We start from the raw sequence: 23,137 nt of genomic DNA on the forward strand, positions 1-23,137 counted from the left end.
GAAATCGAGCGATATTTACAAAAATGTAACACAGGGTATTTACTGGATGAAAGAACAAGTGCTTTAGGCAGGCACGGTACATTCTCCCTATCAGACAAGTGTTGAACTGATAGATGCATGTAAACACAAGTAAATCGTTTGGACACTTTTGACAAAATGAACGGCACTAAATACCCCCACTACACTTTCACATCACAATGGACTTTATTATTATAGGCAGCTTCTTTTGCTACAGATAAATACGTACTGTGGCTCTTCAAGTAAACACTGGAATGTACATCAAGGTTGGTTAACTTTTTTTTTTTCTTTTTTTTTTAACAATCTCAATCATCCTAACCCCTCTGAGGTGAAGCTAAAACAGTAATCATAACTGTCTGTGTCTGCTGTTGCCATGACAACATCAAGTCCCACAGAGTGATGTCATGCCAATCTGGTCTCTCCCTGGCGCATGGTTGTCTCCCGTGATGCTCGGAGGCAATCTCGAGGGCCTCTGGGGCGTGTGCGAGCGTCGGAGGCGACGGTCGGGGTAGAGGCTGTTGTCAAAGGGCTTGCGGTGGACGCAGAGGACGTGGGTCTTCAGGTTGCCCTTCTGGGAAGCGCTGTAGGGGCAGTATCTGCACTGGAACGGCTTCCGAGCTGGAAAATAAGAGAAGGCAGATCGAGAAAACAGACTTGATACAGATACAGTCTGTAGCAATTTCACCTGATCAGGGTTTTGGCAAATGTATTAATGTCAACAAGAATCAACTTCCATTGGATGATTTTTAAGATGATGACACTTTACAGTTTATACTTTTTAACTGCACTCAAACAAATCAAAGCAAACCAAGACCTCTGGCTGTAGTCAAAACTTGAACTTGTTTTCACACAGTACAGGTTTCTGTTCATGAAGCAATTTTGTGAAAATGAGCTGGATGAGATTGATTTCTGTGAAAAATGTATGTTTATAATTCTGGATATTAAACATAATTCTTGGTAGGTTGGTTTTTCCAGTATTCTACACCAGATGTTGGCAGGTGAGAAGTGAAATTTTGACACTGAGCCTCTGATGCCAGAGAAAAAAAAAATCACACTCATACATTTAGAGTTTACAAGTTTCAGTGGGGTTCAAAAAAAGTTTTCCATTAGTTATAATGTTCAAGAGTCAGCGTGGTTTTGTAGAGAGAAAATGTAAAAATAAAAAAGTAATCTAAACTGTGACATTGATTTGGCCTCATAATAACAATTTGCACTTTCTAACACCCCAACTTTACCAAAACACAGTGACACTTCATGGGCTGACAGGTTTTTATAAAAAGGGCAGCAAGTTCTAATTCATTGTAACACATTTCCTGCTCACAACACAAACACACACACACACACACACACACACACACACACATAAACACACACACAAGTGTTGAGTTGAGGAATGACAGACGTCTGCAGCTGGGAGGCAAGGCATGCCAAAACTTCCTGTCTGTCCCCCTCTTTAGCGCCCGCTACATTGCTCCACGCCAAATAATGTGAACCTACACGGCACAGCATACAAACAACAAAGCATACCGCTAATAGCTTCCAGAAGTTTATCTGACCTCAATAAAAATCAGTATGACACCAAAGCCTGAAGGTGTTGCTAAGATCAAAACAGAAACTGTACTGGATGACTCATTTACCTTTCTACCTAGACAGCCATGTGTCCTTGTTCACTGCTGTGCTATTTTTGAGATGTTACCTCATATAATGACTTTCTCTTTTCCCCTCTGTCTAACACTTCAATGTGTTTTTCTGTGATTCATGGTTACAGTAAACCATTATGTGCTGATGTCATTTGACATCACTTCCCAAAAACTGAGGGCTGTCTCAGCCTTTTCACCCCACCCTTGCCTCTTCCTCTCTATCATGCTCCTCATCAGGGCTGAGACAGCTGCACGCAGCTGAACACTCGCTTTCGCATCTACATAAAAAAGGTGTTTTTGGGGGGAAATGTGGGAAAACTCACAGAAGGTGTGAGCAATAAAAGGTAATGCTCCATCTGTTGGTGTATAATAACCTGATGGCCGTAAAGGACACACACACACACATACACACACACACACACACACACACTAGTCAGAGAGAGGATAAGGCCTGACACATCTGAATACCATCAGGATGGCAAAGAGGGGTTTGTTCGTGTGTGTGTGTGTGTGTGTGTGTGTGTGTGTGTGTGTGTGTGTGTGTGTGTGTGTGTGTGTGTGTGTGTGTGTGTTTGTGTGTGTGTGTTTTGTGCGTGAGTGAGTGAGAGAGAGAGTTGGAGAGAGTAGTACTTTGAGGGAGGGAGGGGGAGCCGTCTGGGAGGGACAATAATAAAAGAAAAGCTTTGTCAAATTTCAGGTACAGTTTGTGTTGTGTGTTAAACTCCACCTGTCTCACCTCAATGTCCTCCAGCCTCAATCAATAGAAGTGGAAAAACAGGAAATGGGGTTTGGCAGCCCAAAATAAATATCTCTGATTCTGTGCCTTTCTTAAGCTCACTCGTTAATACTTAAAAGCTGCTTTCTTGTCATCCCACATCCACAAACTACACACATCCACACAGATTTCCCTCAGTCTTCTTCCCTCAATCAAATAACATGAACAATCCTGTAGCCTATTACACTTTCATAAAGTCAGTTAATAATAAGCCAAAAGGTCTCGTGTCTACATCAGTTGCTTGTCGCCCTGCTTGACTCCCGCTCTCTACCTCTACAGCCTTTCTTTCTCTCCCTCCTCCTCATCTTCCTGGGTCTGCTGTTCTTTCTTCCCTCCCACCAGAGGAGAGGGGAGGTCCAAGAGAGGGCAACCTCCAAATAAGTTCCATTAATCACAGGCAAGAGTCTAATGTAACTAATATTTTACAATTAGAGAAGACAGCAGTGGGCTCAGAGCCATCCATCTCTTCACCACATGATCCTCCATTCATTGGCCGCTCTAAGCCACAGCTTCAGACCAGCCGCACGCGCTCACACCGATACACATGCACACATATATAGGCTACATACATGTACTCTTGTATGTACAGATGCACAAAGAGACTAGATAGGAAATTAGAAGGGTGGGACTGTGTGGTGATGAAAGAAAGAGTGAAGATGTGCCAATAGTAAAAAAAAAACAAAAAAAATCATTTCTATTGGTTGTGTTAATATTGTACTCATCAAAGTAATTGCTGAGATTTGGGGACATGGCAACATCACTACGCAGATTAAACAGGCTGTTAATGAGCTAACAGTTTAGCCAGATAATCTAAACCACTTTATTTATTTAATCCCACATTGCACAGGGAAAATGTGTGTACACACAACTATAGCAAGTATGTGAAATCAAAGATGAACCAGGACCTCTGTCTGCTGTGTAAACTGTGATGAATGCTTACAGTTGATAGTTTGGGTTGTAAATGAACTCTTCATCTTCATTTTTGTCTGTCAAAAAAAAGTTTGGCCAACCTGGAGTTTTTGTTTAAAGCTGTTTGATCATTTGACCTTTTTCCTCCCCCAGACTGCTTTTGAAGCAAAGTCACAGCACCAGCCAAGAAATAGTCAAGCACATAACTCTCTGAAAAACCACAACTTGTTGCTTTTACTCTTTTGTTTTTGTACAAATTAAACAAAAGAGGCGTGTTAATTTGTGAGCTTTAGAGGTGCTGGTAGATGGGTTTTGTTACCTTTAGACAGAGCCAAGCTAGCTGTTTCCCTGTACTGCTAAGCTACTGCTACTATAACTGCTACTATAAGCTAAGCTAACCACCTCCTGGCTGTAGCTTCATATTTTATGAACAGATATGAGAGTTCGATCAATCTTCTCACCTAAAATGTTAAACAGTTTCTGTAAGGAGAAGTTTGTACTCTTGCAATAAGTAGGGCTGAAATCTTGGCATTAAATGTCCAGTGAGATTTGTAGTCTTTTTTGAAATGATTTGATATACTCTTTAGTGAGATATTAACCAGGTTTTATAATAAGTTTGCCAATTTTAAACTGTATTGTATTCATGAAATGTTGTACAGCTTGTGTTTAGAAAACTGTTCATATCTGAGAGCTTTAGCTTCTTTTGTTTGATAGAAAAGTATACTGAAGTAAAACCTGCTTATGTTTCTCAAAGTAAGGCATGGAAAAAACTCAAATTGAAACTCAATTGTCATATCAGCACTGTTATCAAAGAATTTCAAAGGATACCTTGTCCTAGTAATAAGTGCATATTTGCGTGACATATGTATATGTTTGCATGTATCCCTCTGTGTATGTGTGTGTGTGTGTGTGTGTGTATGTGTGCGCTGTGAGAGTGTGTTGTGTGTCACAGGCTGACATAATGACCATGATGACAGTGGCGGGGCCGTCGGGGGCCAGAGGAGCTGAATGGTGACGGATGACACAGGCCTGAGCTCTGATGGCACACAGACAGTGAGTGATGACTGCACATCCTTCCCAGTGCTCCACCCTTCATTATCTCTATGGGGAGAAGCAAGGCACAAAGGCAGGCCGCGCTGCCCTCTCGCTGCCCTCAAACGACATCTGCTCATGGAGACAGCCGCACTACCGCTCTTCTTTCACCTCGCTGTCGCTCCATCTATCTCCATCTATGGTGATCTTTCTCGCTCCTTTTCCCTCTCCTTTTCTCTTGCTCTCTGTCACCCTCTCTGCGGAGGGTATACAGAGGTCAGACAATGAGATAATGACTCACCCCTTTCAACCTTTCAAATCAGGGCCTTTTCTTTCTCCCTGTCCTCCGTGTTCTTTCATTCTTAATCCTTTCTTTATCGATCTTCTCATATTCACTTGTTCTCATGCGTCTGAGAACCCTGATCTGATGCCACAGAGGAGGCAGCTAGTTTAGTTAACTGGTTAATTGTTTCAGAGTTAGATAATACTCAAAACCTCAAGGCATCAGTGGTGCTACATGACTGTAATCTCAAAAACAGTTGTCTTAATTGTGCCTGTGAAATATGAATGCAAGCTATAATACCTGGTGAAGAAATATTTTGAAGCCTGCAGCATCTTAACTGTAAGAGTGGTAAATGTTGCCATCTAGTGGTTCGGTCTGAGAAGTGCAGAGACGAGAGTGTCTGTTTAAGACACAAGGGAGGGTTCGGTGAGACTAATGAGCATGCAGACAGGTTCAACCAGAGGTCACCATCTGGCCAATTACCACTGCTGGCACATTGGAGCCGACCTGAACTGTCATCACAAACACATCACTCCATGTCCAAACTGCCCGGCAATATGTCACCATGCCACTCGACGTGCCATACAGTATGGAGAGGATGGGGGCAACAGGAGACAGCCCCATGACAAAGCCACCTGGTCAACACTGCAGACAGGACAGGCTGCCGGGCCACCTGCTTAGTTCAGTTTTAGAGGACACTCAGTGGACTCTCAATGTCAGTTACCTGTCTCCATGTCCAGTTTGACTGACAGGTGTTTATTGTGTCTTTGACATCTACTTCCTCAGGGAGAGACACCAAAAAAATATGGCAGATCAATTGGCAACAAACGAAAGGGAAGAGACGCTTCAGATAACTCCTTGCAGCTAAACAATACACTGGTCAGATTGGAGAAAGATACAAGCGACAGTTACAGCAAATGATGCTGTATTTGAGGGAAAGAATTGTTTTTTAAAGACATTTGAAAAACATGAGGTTTGCTAAAAAGCCAACTCAAACCTGCCAGCTTTTCTAAATCCCATCTAATTTTTCAATCCAAACAACATTATATGCAATAAAAGCAAGAAAGAAACATGAACAGTGTGACGGCGAGGACAGAAGTTGAAGGGGAGGGGTGCTTTTCGGCATATTATAATAACCATCTGTACAATCAAATACAAAAGTACATCTTGCTGTTAGAATCATAAAGAAAGGGAACAGATGTTAATCCCTAATGGAGTTGACAGGCACTTTCCTGTCTTTCACATGAACATATTGAGTTTCTGAATAAGAGGGGGATCAGAGGGAAGGTGTATCATGTTGCACTCATAATACATGCATATCAAAGACCCCAGCTGTTGGATTCCCTCTCCTGAGAGACAGCATTATTAAATCTGCACTCAGCAAGCATATCACACCATCACAAGAGCTTAAGCCTCTCCATCAGTGGGCTCCACTGGCTTGGGCGATTTGTAACCTATCACACAAGGAGATTATATCATCCTTTAAAGTGTAGGGGTAATCAGTGCCACACACCTGTGTCTTCTTTAGCCCTTATTTGAGATCAGACATGAGATCTTGCAAGATTTGAAAAAAAAAAAAAACTAACTAAAGTGCTGTAAAGGAAGGGAAGTGTGTTGTTCGTAATTGGCATGATTCATTCACACACTCACACTCACTCTTCACACTGCTGCTGTCAGGTGATGAGGGCTGAGATACTGCCAAAAACTTTTTTTTTTTTGGAATTTCTATAGCAGCCTTCCTGCTGCTGACAATGACACACTCTGGTACAAAATGTACAGCCGCTACGCCAGTCGGTTAATTAGATATAGAATTGAGTTAACTAATTGTAATATCGTTATATGCCCATGTGCAGTGGTCTATCCCTCGGATGGGGTCTACAAAGCATTTCTGATGAGATGATAAGATGGAAAAACAGAAGGACCAGTCTTTGTCCACTAGGTGGCAATAGATACATTCAAATCTGGAGACAGTACTGGCAACATCTTGATAACTGTCACAGCTGCATTGAAAATATATGATATATAAGCTGATGCTCACCTGATGCAACATCTTTCTCCATATCCCCCCCACCATTCAGACTGGCTTTGTGTGCGCTGGCAGGTGCACTGCTCAGGTTCCCCTGGGATCTGAGGAAGGAGAGCAGGCCGCCCTGGTGCTGCAGTGGATCAGCCTGTCCTGGAGTCAAGCTCTCCAGAGAGGAGATGGGAGATTCGGCCACAGCTCTGCCCCACTGTCCCGGCTTGTCTTGTTTGTTCTCACCAAGACCCTGGAAATCAGCGCTGGCCTGTCCCAGCTCCTCTGGCTCCAGGATATTCGTTTTCAGCATCTGCCACTTGGCAGCATCGTCATTTTCGTCCTCCCTCCCTTGCTCGGATTTCTCAAATTCACCTTCACCATCATCGTGACAAGTGGAGCTTCCTTTCTGTGTGTTCATCTCTTCTTTTGTTCCCTGCACCAAAAGGTCACACTGATATGCAGGTTTCACACTGAGTTCGGCTGTGGCATTAGAGTAACTTTGTAGCCGGCGGGTAATGGAGGAGGAGAGTCCATTACTAAAAACGCCAGACATCTGTACCAGTACAGCAGGAGACATAGCTGAGAGAGACGTGACAGACTCTGGCCTGACGGACAAATCTAAGGGCTCATACTGGGACTTCCTGGTTTGAGCAGATAAAGAGCCATCTACACCTGCATCTTTGTCAGTGAGGTCGCATTGCTTGTTGATGAGCAGGGGGTTTTCACTGTGGTTCTCCAGGCCAAGGTAGTGACCTGCAGCTGGGCTCCAGTCTTCCCTGGATCTGGGTCTGAGCTTGGGGTTGGGGCTGGAGCTGCTGCTGCTGGTGGGCTGCAGCGGAGAAGAAAGATCCCTGCTGTTCTGCCAGTGGGGGAAGTGGTAGCGTTCCAGATGGAAGCCGAGGGAGGCTGTCTGTGCAGCGGTGTAGTCACTGGAGAGTGGACACCTGTAGACTTTCTCACCTAACATAGACAGTAACAGCAAACACACAATACGGTCCAAATCAAATTAGGAAAGTATGTGTATATGAGGCATACTGAGCATTTTGTTCTAGGAAAAGTATGTACCAACAACCGTTGTCTAAACATGAAAAATGTTGCAATCCCACACCAGGCTGAGTTGAATGATTTAAGCACTGCCCTGCAGTAAATCAAGCTTGTAATCAGCTTTCAGCTCCAGTGATCCATCATTTTACAGTATGGACGCCACCACCATGTGCAATAAATACACCCAAAGATGTTAACACCAAACAAGATTCTTCCAGAAATAATAAACAGTGAAATTGTAAAGCAACCAGAACAAGGCAGATGTCGCAGACAAAAACCTCATTCCATCAAAACCAGTAAGTGGGTTTCCCAGTCAAAAATAACAACGGCCAACATGTGAGCAGTTCTGATTAACTGCACCATGAACTGCAGTTGAGTTTATTTTTGCTTCATACTTGAAAAATGGCGTGATGGGAACATAATTCAAAAAGTACAAAGTGTATTATTGTGGAGAATGACAAAGGGTAATTTTTCTCCTTTTAGCCAGTGAATAATATCCATCTGGATACAAGATTTGATCAGGCACGCCATAACTTTTAATTAAAGGTAATTTAAATGTCTTTTCCCCTCTGTTTACCTACAGTTTAATCCTTATGGCTATCAGAGAAACACCCTCCAGGGTTAAACACACTCCCTGTGACCATTTTGAGTTAGTGATTGTCTGAGACCTCAGCCTTGCACTGTCTTTAAACAGCCCAGCTGTTTCGCTGCCATTCCAATTACAGTAAAAGTCATCCGACGCCATTAAGCCACAAATATTGGCAGTTTATTGCCCAACACTCTCCTGGCATTTGAAGGTCAGGTCATACATTATACTGTGTCTTTTAGGGATGCGTCTGGGATAGGGAGATAAACCCACCACCATTAATTTAATTCTATGCATATTGATGCCTTATTGTTCTTCTTTAATGGACTAATATCTGAGTTACAACAGTGATTCATTCCCGCCAGAGAAATATCAATTTCATACACCTCAAGATCTGACCCTGAGGTAATTCACTGAGGTAAATCTAAATCTAATGATCTGTAGTTGTTACTTTACTTTGTTTCCAACTTTAATAGAAAAACCACCATTGTGAGCTGAATGGTAGTAGAAGGAGGGCTGTTTTTTACTATTTCAAACCTAGAAAATCATGAAATAACACCCACGTATTAATTAAATAGAGCTGAACCTGATGGAATTGAAAAATTATAGCTGAAATGGGAAATTCATGTCCTTGAACTAAAGACAGTCACTCGTTTGTACTATATACTGTGTGTGTGCGTCTGTGTGTGTGTGTGTGTCTACATGCGTACAGTATGTTTGATTTAATGTCTCCGTACATCACATGTGCGTGGCGACGTGCGTGGTTGTGCAAGAGCGGGAAAGAGACTTCATCAGTGCCACACCCTTGTCTCCAGTAACAGACAAAAAAATTCAAACAGCTTAATGGAAGTCTTTCAGACACGCTATATATCTCAATTATTCTGTGGCTTAAATTACGATGACATTACCGGCCAGCTCCAAATGCAGAAAACACATATATCTGACCTCATCTTTCAGCGTGGACCTTCCTAAACCCATTTGCCAGCCTACATGAGAGCAGTAAAACAGCACAAAGCCTGAAGACTCTGCCTTTTTTCTCTTCCTTTGGATGGGTGCCATCTTTGTGATTGCCTGGTTCATGCTAACTTAATCAGTTTAAGATTTACTTACACTGCCGAGGCTCACATTATGTGAGGGGAGTAATTTTAGAGCTTAGATTTATCAAGCAAAACTCCAATTACTGCATCATTACAAACCCCAGCCTCTCGCACCTAACACAGAGCATATAATGAAGTGATGCGTATGAGTTATCCGCCCTTACTGGATGTGCAAGGCGGAGGAAAAAGGTAAATAAATAAATAAAAGCCTCAAGTGAGCTGTGTCTATGGAAAAAAGCATGCAGCTGGGCTTGGACAAGTGATTCATTTCATATGGAAATAGGCTTTAAGATTTACAGCCATACATCACCGTCAATGCAATCACGGGCTCACATACTATATGCTTACATAGGCATTTGGCAGTTATGTTGTAGATATCAAACTCTACATACAGTGGTAGTTTGGCTCTGTCTATATATGCAATCAAGCACCTGAAATGCAAAACAGAGATACATGGTGGCTGGTTTGGTTTAAGATGAAACAGAGTGAGAGCGAGAGTCACACACAAGACTGGTGAGAAAAACAGGGGCACCAGATGTTCTTTGATGTTTATAATAGCATATATTATTAATATTAATTAGACCACATAGTCAATGACGCATTTGGGACGTTTCCAAGTCAATTAAGCCAAATGGCATTCAGGAGACGGTGGAACAATATTTCAAGGCAGGTGTTCAGAACTCCCTGGGTAAATCTTTTTATCTGCATGCTAGGAAAACAAGCATTTTGAGCTTAATTTGAGCCTCATATCTGCAATAATAATTAAAAAGAGGATTAAAAGACAGAAGTGAGAGGGAGACGGAAGAGCCAACAGGTAATCAGTTTAGACAAACCAGTCAGACTGACTCTGATCTCTGAATAAGAGCTGAATTTGTGAAGCCTCGACACAGGACCGAGTTAGATAAGGACCCGTTTAGTTAAAAGATGTTTTTACTGTCAGCAATCACAAAGAATAGGCTGATGTAACTGGAACAGCCAAATGAAAGTGATATTCTGTACAGCAGCCTGTTTTATCTGTGTTTCTGGGTAAACCACTGCTCATATTACCATTCACAATTTTACAGACGCTTATCATTTCAGACTCTCTTGGCTTTAATGCTTACAGTAAAAAGTAGCGTAAAAGCAGGGAATGAGGGACAAAACACATGTGGGGACAACATCATTACATGGTGTCTGCTCATTGACCTTGAGGTTAAGAGTATTGAATGGGACTAATTAATAACTGTCAGAGCATTTTATGTTTGTGCATGTTTTTTATTCGGAGCTGGGATCTAACTGGTCCAATGTAGGTCAGAGGCCTGAAGCATGCACCCTTCATTAGTTTATCATTTTAAGAGGAGTCGTTATTCTTAATCTCAGATTATAATTAAAGTCAAAGTGCATTTTCAAATCTGTCCTGATTAGATATTGAGAGAAGTAATTCGTAACACACGCCCTCTATTGAAATCAAAGGGGGATTTCTAATTTAAGATGCTGGATATTTGTAGTTAAAATCTAAATCCAGCACTGTATCTCGATGTATCAAGCATAGAAGCCGTCTCTCACTCTGACAGCCATGACTGTACTATATTTGCTATCCATATTGAGGACATCAATAACTTCATGACCACCATAGGCTGACTATGAATAATGCAGCCAGTAATTCTGGACTAATCAATGTTCCTCAAGCTGAACATCTGGCAGTGGTAATTCTTCCTCAGCATCTCCGCTCTCCTGAATTAGAAAACACTCGCTCTCTCGCTCTCTTTTCCTCCACATCCAACCATCGAGACAGACAGACTTGATCAGTTACAACCCCCCACCTCCGAAAAAACTTATCCCTGTTATTAAACCCTCATCAAGTGGTGCGTGTTCTCCATATGTGTAGGATTTACCTATCTGTCCCGCAGCAGACCTGTGTGTTGAGCCAGGGCCAGCAGCGTGTGATTGTGTTAATTAATCTGTCATTGTGAGCGCAGGGAGCAGCTGCAGAGGTCTCTGGGATATATTGTCAGAGCTAAACAATGCGGTGCTAAGCCCCCAGAGTGAGTCTACCATTACACAGGACTAAGAACAGAGAGGAGAGGAGGAGAGGGGGAGAGAGAGCCTGCCGGATCCATCATTGACTAAAGCAATGACGCCTGACCTTTACAATGAATTAGTTTCCATGCTTAATATTGACTGAAATTAGAGTCTGATACAGAATGTGCCATCCCAGAACTGTGCACACTCAAATCCTCAGCTAGCCAGCTATCATAAATGTTTCTGGAAGTGACACCGTATGGTCTTGAAGATAGGGGAGAAGAGGGAAAGTACAAACAACAGAGTTTGAATATGTTTCTTTAAGAGCAACCAGAAAGGGATTTGGCCATAAACTGCAAGCATTTACATGTAAATATGCAGATACCAGTATGTGTGTACAATATGGAAACAAAACATCTAATGAGATTAGACCTGATCCATTTATCTCTGCTATACGGCCATCATTTAAGAGGATACTGGATCGAATCCCACAAGGGAGCGCATCAGACTTCATGTACATAACAGCAGCGCTCCGACACTGGAAGAAAATAACCATAGTCATAAGCTGTGAAGAAACAGAACAAAAGTTTGGATTTATTTTGCCTCTCTTCTCTTAACAACACTGTTATAGCAGTAATTTAGGCTCATGATAACATGTTAGCAGGATGCCATGACAAGAAAGGCATTTACCCAGAGAGCCAAATCATCCAAATCACCAGGTGGAACAGAACACTATCAATAAAAATACCAGGTGGTAGATCAAATCATAAAAATCACTGGGTGGTATATATCAAATCATTAAAAACACCAGATGGCATGCATTAACATCTTGTGCCCCCGTAGGCAAGGGGTGGGGATGTGACGGATATAAAATAGAGGGTACTAATTATTCCTACAATTCAACATGATGCCATTATCTTTAAAAGGAAGACAAAGTCCTTATGGATGACAGTAATGTCTGTGCTGGTGTTGCTGACCCTTCGCTTCATACCCACCTACAGTAAGTGGGAAGAAAGATGAGGCCACAGCTGTCATTTAGATAGGCTATTATATATGTTTGAAAAAAAAAGCAAAAACCTATATAAAAGATTATGAGATGCATTCATTTGATCTTATGTTGTGATATTCTCTGCTGATCTTTAATGCACTATTGAGAATCCTATTTGATTCTCATACTAGGATAATCCTGCAAAAATACAGACAATATACTAAAGAGACACTCCAGCAATCCACTATGTCACTTCCATAAAGTTGGGAGGCTTGCCATAGTCATGGTAACCTATGGGTGAAGATACATACCACATAAACAACAACAACGTTGCTGGTTCGAATCTGTGTGGGAGCTAAAAAAATGTAAAAATAGAAGAAGAAAATAGAAAAAGAAAAGACTGGTCAAAGTTGAAACCGCAGAGGCTGAAATATCCTGACTTTTAGTGTGAAAAAATAATAGAGGGATGTCATCAGGGTCTATTACCTGATGACATCATTACTTTGTACAGCTCCTCCCTCAGCCACAAAAGACATTATCCAGCTGTTTTCACAGGCTGAGCAGTGGCTCTAGGTGAGCGTTGAGTAAACTGAACTTTATGTGTAAAACTGAGTGCCCCTTTAACAAGATCTTAAAATAGCCTTCTAAAAAAATTAGCTTTCCATGACTGCGTTACCTGTAGCTGGAGAAGAAGATTGAGGTCGATGGTCCATGGCACTGCTGGAGTGGGAGTTCCCTGTCTCTGTGATGATCTCCGTTGGCCCATGATGACTCACGCTGCTGGGGCTACCGGGTCTGCTGATGGCCTTGGTGTCTGGGTCACTGAGACACACTTTCCCATTGTCTACAGGGACACATCTCTCAGGCAGGTAGGAGGAGCACTGCTGCTGGTCTTTAGGGCTGAACATTTGCTGTTCAACAGGCAGCCCTGGGGTCATGATCTGCCAGCCTGGGTAACTGCTGCCGCTGTTCAGTGTATCTCTATTAGACATGACCTTCTGTAGATATTCCATGCTATTGGAGCTCAGAGGAGGGTGGAGATGATTCAAACCCAACAATGAGGAGCTCTCTGCATCTGTCAGAGGACCTGGACCAGAGGAAATCATCCTCCCTAACATCTCCCTAACCTTCATGTCAACGCCTGCTGAGGTGAGTATCTGGTTGTAATCTGGATGGTCAGCTCTCTCAGCCGTGAGGAACCTGCTGTGAATGCGGGAGATGTACTGCGAGTAGAGGTTGTTCTGATGGTCTTGCGTCAGGTTACTCAGGCTAATAGAGGCGTCATGCTCAGCAGGGAGATTACTCTTAGCAGCAAGCTTGTTGAGGTGGACCTTCATGTGGTTCTTGAGAAACCAGGGTTCTTTGAAACGACGGCCACAGATTTGACAGCAGTGCTCAAAAGAGTCCTTGTGTTTCCGCATGTGACCCTTAAGGAACCAGGCCTGGCTGAAGGTCTGACCGCACACCTCGCAGGGGAATTCACCAGTGGGCTTCCCCTTGTCACCAGGCCCCGTCGCAGGCTTCTGTCCTGAGCCTGAATCTGCGGTTATATGCGTCGTCTCAACGTGGCCAATGAGCTCCTCCTCGTGTGAGGCAGCAAACTCGCACAAGGTGCACTTGTAGGGTTTGTGTAGGATCCTGATGTGCCGCTCAAGCTCCTGCTGTTTCCTGAACTTTCCCTTACAGAACGAGCAGCGGAAGCCGGTGGGTTGGGGCTGGATGGGCTCCTCATTGACGGTGGTCGCCTTAGGGGATGTGGATGTATGTGGCTGGCTCTCTGCTGCACCAGAGTTGTTTAAGAACTGGTTTTGCGTCGGGATGGTCTGTGACAGCTGGGGATTTTGAATTTGCGGTAAATTAGAAGTTTGCTGTTGGCTAACATGACCTGCTCGCATCTGCCTATCTCTTAGTATCGCCCTTTCCTCAAGCTCATGAAGCAACCTGTTTTCCTCCCTAATCCTCCCACGGCCTTTGCCCAGAATGCCTTGCTTGTGAGTACGGAGGTGTATCTTCAGGTTGCCCTTCTGTGCAGCCCTGTGGTCGCAGTATGGGCACTTGAAGGGCTTCTCGCCAGTGTGTGTGCGCATATGAAGGGAAAGGATGCTGTTAAAGCGGAAACGCTTTCCACACAGCGGGCAGGGATACTTCCTGTTCTTGCGGTTGTCATCCTGAGCAGAATTTACCTGGGAGACGATGCTTTGATTAGTGACTCTCAGGAACTGGGAAAGCTCTACTCTCCCATTCATACTGCTGAGAATCCTTGCATCCATGATTTGATTGGCCAGAAGTGCCATCTGGCTTCTAATTGGATGGGTGGATGGGGTAATGAAGCTGTCCTTTCAGGGACTGGCTGATGTTACAGTATGGTGGTCAGGAGTGTCTATGTGGGACAGTCCGAAGGTTAGCAGTGAACTGTGTGCTGACTGTTTGCTCTTACTCAGTTGAAACAGGATGTGGATTCATGCTGTTCGGATGAAACGTCTGTTTGTTGTAGCTCAGATCTAAAGAGAAAACAAAAGGAACATTAAGTGAATTCAAATTCTGCCAAAACAAAGAAAGTATTCAAACACATATATTACCAGCTTGGAAAACCCAATAACAGACAAGTCAAATATAAAAGTACAGTTATGTGCTGTCAATTAAGTGTTTAAATGTGTACTTTTGCAACTGCTGTATAATGCCAGTGATGCACCACAAATAGGTCAGGAAATAGAGCAAAGTAGGTTCTGACTCTCCTCATCCTGTGTTAAGTATACCTGTGGTTTTAGATTATTGTTGGAGACTGTGAAAATGCTGATTAGGTGAAACCACATAGGCTTCCTCAACAAATATCTCATCTTTACTAAAGGGTAAGGTGAAAATCTTTGTCTAGATCTCATTTTGTACTGACACAAAATACTAAGGCAGCACAAACATCAAAGACTGTCTGCTTCTACTTGCCCTTCCTTTGCATTTCACAAACCTGTGAAACGCTTTTAAAAAAAAAGATTAAAGTAAAAGAGTTAAGCTTTTTCAGCAGATCTATTGCATATTTGAATAAAACCTTTACCAGGATAATTATGTCACAGGAGTACTAAGGAAAATAAACAACTTAATGATGCAAAAATGCAAACTAAAGTTAGAGGCAGAATATCCAAATGGAAAGCTAAAGTATGCTTCACTTTTCCTCTGCCCGGCTCCCTTTTTTTTTTTTTTTTTTGATTCAGCTGTAGCAGCAAAACAAAGCTTCAAATTCACATCGTGCTACAATGGTAGAGGTCACATAAGCGCGCCCTGCACAGCTCTAGTGCAGCACCAAAGGGCACAGAACAAAGCCTGCACTGTCCACACTGAATTAACACAGGCTTACATCATCCTGGACTGCAACCTCAGTCAGTCATGAAAATGATGTACACAAAACCGCACAGATCAAGAGCTGGAAGGCAGGCAGCAGTGGCTGGTGTGAGCTGTGTGTCTGCTTTAAGTTGCAGATCAGAAATCAATTTAACCATATGGTACTGACCTAATCATATCTGACAGGAAGAAAGTGAGTACATTATACGAGAATACAGTAGATGCACTTCATATTTCTTAACCTGGTGTTCCTCTGCAGTCAGCACAGAGGGCGGAGGGGGGCATAAGGTGCTCCACCTCCACTTCCCACCTACTTTCAAGGATTACGGTCATTTGAACTATTATTGCATTTACCTCTATTAATGTCATTACTGTACAGTAGCCTTGGATGTGTAATGGTGTACACAGCATCCATTTTGAAGTCTGCATCCAATCAATAATGATTGATCAGGCTCGAGTTCAAATGGCTTTGCAGCATCTTATGATATGACTTTGACTACTGTATTATTGTGTGTGCTTTTCTTTTTATTAAGCAATGCACATACTCGGCTGTCACATATAGCTAACTGAAAGTAAGAGTGAGGCCAGTAATAAGAGTAACCCAAACTAAACACAACCTTATTCAAAATCATGACACTGGATTTAATGTGACTAAAGGCCTTGAAGATAAAATGTCTGACAAGGAGTCTGAGCCACCTGCTGCTGCTGCTGCTGCTGCTGCTGCTGCTGCTGCTGCTGCCTATAGTCTAAAGACAGTAATGAAAATGTTGTACACAAAACCACACAGATAAAGAGCTGGCGTGCCTGCAGCCATGGCTGGTGTGGACTGTGCTTGTGCTCTGAGCTGAGATCAATGTAAGGATACAGGTCTGACCTAATCATATCTGACAGGGAGAAAGTGAGCGAATGATATTAGCATACACTAGATCCACTTCATATTTGCTAAAGTGGTATTCCTCTGATTAACTAAGCATAGCAAGGAGGCTTAGAACCGTCATCACCGTGTGTGTGTGTGTGTGTGTGTGTGTGTGTGTGTGTGTGTGTGTGTGTGTGTGTAGCCTATGCAGGAATTGGTGGAGATAGGGAGAGGCACGCAGGGCCATCAGGTGTTTTCTCTGTCAGAGTGGATTAGGCTCTTTTGGTGCAGATTGAGAGAGTGCTTGATTGTTATTAAGCATCGTGTCACAGTAGCGCCTCTTAGGTGTGGCCGCGCGTAGACGAATAAGGAGCAGGTGTGATTTAGCACAGGCAATAAAAGGAAAAAGTGACACGTACACATTTAAACCAGCCCTGGGAGCTGTGCATTCTGGATGATTTTAGATCTGACAATATCAAACATTGTTAGATTTATTTTCACTGCAGTCGGGCTAAGGATTCTGTATTCCAGTATTTAATCTACAAGAGGGTGAATGTATAATCTTCCCACTTTGTAGCTGCAGCACACTGTCAGCCAGGATGGATGGACAATATTGTAAATCCATAGTTAGGTGACACTGGAATGAAACACGTGAATAAAATTTATAGATCAGAACTGCATATTTCATGTGTCTTTTTAACAGCAGTTAAAAAGCATTAATAATTTATGTGGATGGTTGAGCTGAAAACTAATGCAGCACAAACAGCTACACAAGCCTGCAGCCAACAGTTACAGTAACGTGTTCAGTGTAACCTAAAATTAAGATTATCTCAAGCAGAGGTGCAATAAACTAGTAGGTAGTGTGATAACATAGGAGTACATAAGCGATGGATGCTAAATTTGACTGATAACACAGCCTTAAACATATTAGCATTTTTCTAATGCATTATATACTATAATGATTTAAGAGTGTCACGAGTTGGAATGTTGTTCAGTTTTTTATGCGTTTAAGTTTGCTAACTTTGTCTGAAAAGCCTGGAAAAGACGGGATAATGGATTATTTAACTAGCACTTATTCTGATTTCTCTCTTTCTCTCTTTCTCTCTTTCCTCTCTTTGTTTTTGGATACTGTTGGAAAATGTGTACACAGCACTTTGGGTTTAGCTTACATGAAGTTGCCCATGAATGCTTGCCACAGTTGTCTGCATGACATAATAATAAAAGTTTCATTCATTTATACAGTTACGATGTGATATGATAATATAAAATTCTGATGAAATACATAATAATGGTGCAGTCTGATATGTTTAGCCATACCTCATGTACCTATAGCTAAGTGCATTGTTATACATAAATGTCCTAGATTCCTTGTGACATGCCTCTGCCCACTTCAAAATCACACATAACGAGCGATCACGACTCTCAAAAATTCCTGGAATTCCCTGACTTCCCAGCCTGCAGATAACAATTGTTTTATTCATTATTACAGAGCAGGCTTATGTGCAGACAGTAAAAGCCCCATGCCATGCATTATGCCCCCTGTGTCTCACTCCACCCACGCCCCAACCCCTCCAAATCAGCCAGCCAACCATCCTGTGGACCGCCCTGTCAGGGGATGAAGAGCCTGTACAAGGAAGAGGGCAGTGGTAACACAGCTGCCCACCATGACCCGTACAAAAGATAGCACCCATATACTTTCTGACAGCCAGATTAATGAAACCCTATAGGAGCTTCTCTGTAGGCCCCCCCAAAAGCCTGACGGAGACAGAATAGTCTAACCAGCACCATTCATTACTGCGGGAGTACAGAGCACAGAAAGAGCACACACAGCACTGACAAACTAGCTCCTTGTGAGTAATAGCTAAAGAACTCATAAAGGAATACATACACATTTGTTGTGGATGCAGTAAATCTATGCCACTCCTTCTACAACTATCAAAAATCTGGCTTGTGCCCTGTAAAAATAAATCTGGCATGCATGTGGTGCAGTGGTGATGTGCAGTTATTTGGGAGTCAGCTATTTCACATGTTGAGTGAAAGAGAGCTTTCGATTAATTTTTGTTTGTCTCACTCAGTTATGCAGATTAGTGGCCTTGAATGCAACAGAGGGAAAAGAAGTTCCTCTGACAACATACTAAAAGCTACATGGTATATAGCAACTGCAAGTCAGACTGAAAAAAAGCCTGTTTGTTGAGCGGTGACCAGCTGTGTTTGTACCTGTGTGAGTTGGTGGAAAACCTTCCTCTTTTATGTCAATACTTCAAATTTACCACATAAGTTTTTCAAATGACAAACAGTTCACAGATCATATTTATGCAGGAGGCAAAGATGTGAAAGTGACTAAGTAAAGTATATGCGAGTTTACTGGAGGAAATATGCAGTATCATAACCTCATTATGGTGTGTGTGTGTGTGTGTGTGTGTGTGTGTGTGTGTGTGTGTGTGTGTGTGTGTGTGTGTGTGTGTGTTTGTGTGTGAATGTGCGTGTGTGTACGTGTCTTATATAAACTTTGCATTCATGAGCCTCCTCTGATGCTTTCAAAGGCACTCACTCACAAAGCAAGGAAATATAAACACTGTCTCCTCGACTCTCCCTCAACATGCACATGCAAAGACACCCACTCTCTCATGCTGTCTCTCTCGCGCACGCACACACGCACGCACACACACATGTACACACATACACACACAGGCACGTGCATATAGAATGTATTTTAAATCACTAATGTGTGAACAGTTGATCTTGTTTGCACAGACCACCTGTTCTTTCTGGACACAAACAAAGCTTTGGCGTACGATGGGGTGTGTTAACAGTGTGGGGTGCGTAGGGGATGCCTTGCACAAGAGAAGCCTATCCACATGGTGTAGGCTGCATCAGATGGTTGGGCCCTGCAGGACGGCAGCCAGCTCCAACAGAACTCACACAGATCTCAAAGAATGGAGCTTCTTCAGTCCGCAACATACTGACATGTTTTGCTTTCCCGAGAAGTACAACTTCCTCCGGTGCAAGGAAAGCAGATTGCCAATGCAGCCTTGTCACTATATCATTTAAAGAGACAAGATCCTTTTCTTTTTACGTCGCATTTGTCTAAATATTTGCAATAGGGGAAATCAAAAGGAATGGCAAAAATAGAGGGAAAAACTAGACGTGTCTACTTTCAGTTGCTGAAGCACTTGGAGGCACTAAGACAAAAGTCATTAAACGAGTCATCACAAAATCACAGCGGGAGTCTGGTAATGCCACTTACAGTATCTCATTAAGCTATGGCATCTACAGGAAAAAACTGACAAACAAAGAGCATAATCCAAGGCACATTAACTGGGCTGATAATTCAATGAACTCTCATTTGGCAGCCATCTTGCCCTTGTGATGGTCTTTTTTCAGCCGCAGCAGCAGAGCACAGGCCCCTCGTGAAGTTCTTCTCTCCCTCTTTCTCTCTCTCTCTCTCTCTCTCTCTCTCTCTCACACACACACACACACATACACACACTCATATATATTTTCCTCCTCTCAATCTCTCTCTCTCTCTCTCCCGCGCTCTCTAAAACAACAAAACATCCACCATTAGACAACGGGGTACCAGCGTAATTAGAAAATGACTTCCTTTGCAATCCTAGCTAAGTAGTTTACACACTGTAATTACAGGGACAAAATCATCTTTTCATCATTTCACTGATTGAGCTCATCAACCCAGTGGGATCCCAGGACTGTGCTCAGGCAACATCTGGGCTAAGAGAATTAGCCCTTAGTTTAGCAGGCCTTACACAGTGGCAAGCAACGCCGCATGAACACCGGACATGGCCGTGGCACACATCTCTAATTGAGACTTTTTTTTATTTGTTGTTGTTTTTTTGTTTTTTTTGTGTGTGTCGGATTCTGCATCAGATTGGGTGTTAGATCACAAACCTTATCAAACAGCCCTCATTCAGCAGAGCAGTCAGAGTTAGCTCATTTTAATACAATGAGAGACAATTCAGGAGGAGGGCAAGGTCACTGCACAGTAACTACCTCTATTTCCCACACTTCCAAAAATGCCATATCAAACTTTTACTCCCCCTCAGCGCGCTCCTGTACTGGTGAATTGAAGCATTGAAGATTGACCTTGGTGCACAACAACATGCCTTTTCATGGGGCGCTCTGTTTACTCTAATTCTCTGTGTGCCCTCAGCCTTGACTTTCTAACAAACACATGTGGTCCTGGAGTTGAAGGTGAAGTGCTTTCGTTCGTCTCTGTCCTGTGGAAGGGCTCTGCCTCTGTGTGTTGGCAACAGAGGCAAGTGTTTAATGTGGCAGCTGTTAGCCTCGTGGATTTTCACTAATCACTCTCTCCTGATTACTCTGATGAGTGTATGATGCTCTTAAATAATCAACCCGCAATGAAAAAAAAAAGAAAAATAATTATCATCATCTCCCTAAGTAGTGCAGCTGCACCCGCCTGCAATAATTACAACTAGAACAGGGCGCCTTCTCTCGTCACTTACAACCACTTATTATTAGAGATAACGCTAATTGGTGCAGTGGTGGGCGACAATTCTTCATGGGGTTCATCATAAAAAGCCAAACCTTGAAAGTTATGGCACATTAGAGGTCTTAAAGCCAAGGTACGGTATTAAACACTGCATGCTGAGACACGCCGATAATCTGAGCCAGGGGAGTAGTAGATGTCCTATCAGTAGCCCCTTGGTTGCCTCGCTGCCTTGCCCTCACTCCACCCTTCCCCCACTCCTGGTATCAGCCTGGCAGACACAATTAACATTTTCATAAAAACAATTCCCTGCCTCCAATAGTCCAATGTAATTTGTTTTCCATCTCTGTTCATTAATCATTGTTTAAATCGGTGAGCCATCCCCTCCACTCTGCCATCTGCACTCAGCTGTGTTACAGATATGACACCTTCCCCCTTAATGGGAGCTGACAGCCAAGAGAGGAGGCCTGTGGAAAATAGCTTCCTGCATGTGCACTTCCACCTCACATACTGCCAGCAGGTGAGAGAGGGGTATTTAATGGGTTCTGATTAATCTCAAAGGCAAACAACATTACACTACAATATTATACAGCATGCAACACTACAGTATAGGCACATACAACACAGATGTATAGAAAGCGCGCAGAGCCGCCCGCAGTGGCGAGAATAACTGGACCAAAACTCATGCAGACATGCCTTATAACAATGGTGATGCATTCCACATTTTGTCGAAGTTGTCGACTGTTTTTTTTTTTTTTTCTCTCCTCTAGTTAAATTAGTGCAGTGTTCCTACAATATGCTATTGTTTTCCTGGAATTGGGAGCAAGGTTATTAATTATTCACTGTTGTGTTCTCATATGAGGGGGCTATGCTTTTCACTGTATTGCCTCATAGCTCAAATACTTAGGGCCATGGTACTCGGGCAAATTTCATGAGGCAACATCACAGAGATATTATTATCACAAGGCAGACACTTAGGAGATTAAAAGTTTCCTGAAGAGTTTGAATGATTGGAAAGGTTCAGATTCTCCTGTGATAGGATTTCAAAATTCCAGGACTTCTGTGGTCCTCACGGGGGAAAGACAAAACAAATAACTTTTGCCTTGCTTTTTTCTTTTTTCTTTTTTTTTTTTCCAAGTGATTTTAAGCCTAAGTCTAAATAGCTTAGGCATTTTGGGGGAAAGAAAATCCTACTCAATGTGGTGGTAAGTGGGTGCCAAAAAGTTCATCTGGCCTGTTGATTTCAGCATGGATTACAGATATTCAAATCATGTGCCTCATGTTCAAACAAGTGCTTCTATCAGGGGAGAAAGTTGCCAAGCAGAGCTTTGTCATGTAAGCTGTATGAATTTACTGCAGCATAATGAGAAAACGGCTGTGGCGCTACATTTAATACAGTTTCATCCACTCACCCTCCTTCTCTCCAATTTCCTCTCAGTTTTGATCAGAATCATTTCAAATACCCCTCCAGTCTCCATCCAGGCCAGTTTTACAGTTAAAAAAAAAAGAAAAGAAAAAGATCACCTGAACATATGCATCCACATTTTTGTCTTTTTGTATCAGGAACTGTGTCACAGCAGCACACACATGGTCCCAGTTACAAAACGCTTCAGACAAACGCCCCAACTCTTTTTGGGGTGTCTCTAACAAGGGCAGCAGCAGCAGCAGTAAATGATGTGTATATTCAAAGCTGAATATTTCATGTTGATTGATCGTACTGACTGCCACCCACCTGCTCCTCCTCCTGTCCCACCGGAGCTGGCATGAGGAGAATTCAGTAATTGAGAAGAGCAGAGCATGGTCTCTCTTTGCTCACATATGACAGATGGGGCATCATCGCTTCAAAGGAGAGCATTTGGAAACAGGAGGAAGGGGAGGGGGCAGGCAGAGGGTGAGGGTGGCTTTGAAAGTAGCTGTGCCACTCTGTACAGGTGACAGTAAAAAAAAAAAAAAAAGAAAGAAAGAAATATCTAAAGCAGATACTGTGTTACAGCAGGTAAAGGTGCAACTTTAAAAACCTGTGAATAGAGCCATTTAAGGCTACTCAGTGAATCCAATGAACATCAGGCAAACTGTAGGTACAGACACTGTAG

At 42.8% G+C, this 23,137-nt stretch overlaps 1 protein-coding gene across 1 annotated transcript; it reads right to left on the minus strand.

Annotated features, from left to right (window-relative positions):
- Nucleotides 1-400: 400 nt before the first annotated feature.
- On the minus strand, nucleotides 401-22,809 carry LOC111228657. The gene is made up of 6 exons (XM_022754652.1): nucleotides 22,777-22,809; nucleotides 13,067-14,726; nucleotides 6,696-7,634; nucleotides 4,532-4,631; nucleotides 4,293-4,378; nucleotides 401-636 (listed from the first exon to the last, which is right to left on the minus strand). Exons 1-6 carry the CDS (start codon nucleotides 22,807-22,809, stop codon nucleotides 401-403), a joined length of 3,054 nt encoding a protein of 1,017 aa, XP_022610373.1.
- Between the last annotated feature and the right edge of the window lie 328 nt (nucleotides 22,810-23,137).

Source organism: Seriola dumerili, unplaced genomic scaffold (genome assembly GCF_002260705.1).
Source record: "Seriola dumerili isolate Sdu_G_001 unplaced genomic scaffold, Sdu_1.0 BDQW01000219.1, whole genome shotgun sequence".
Classification (NCBI taxonomy): domain Eukaryota; kingdom Metazoa; phylum Chordata; class Actinopteri; order Carangiformes; family Carangidae; genus Seriola; species Seriola dumerili.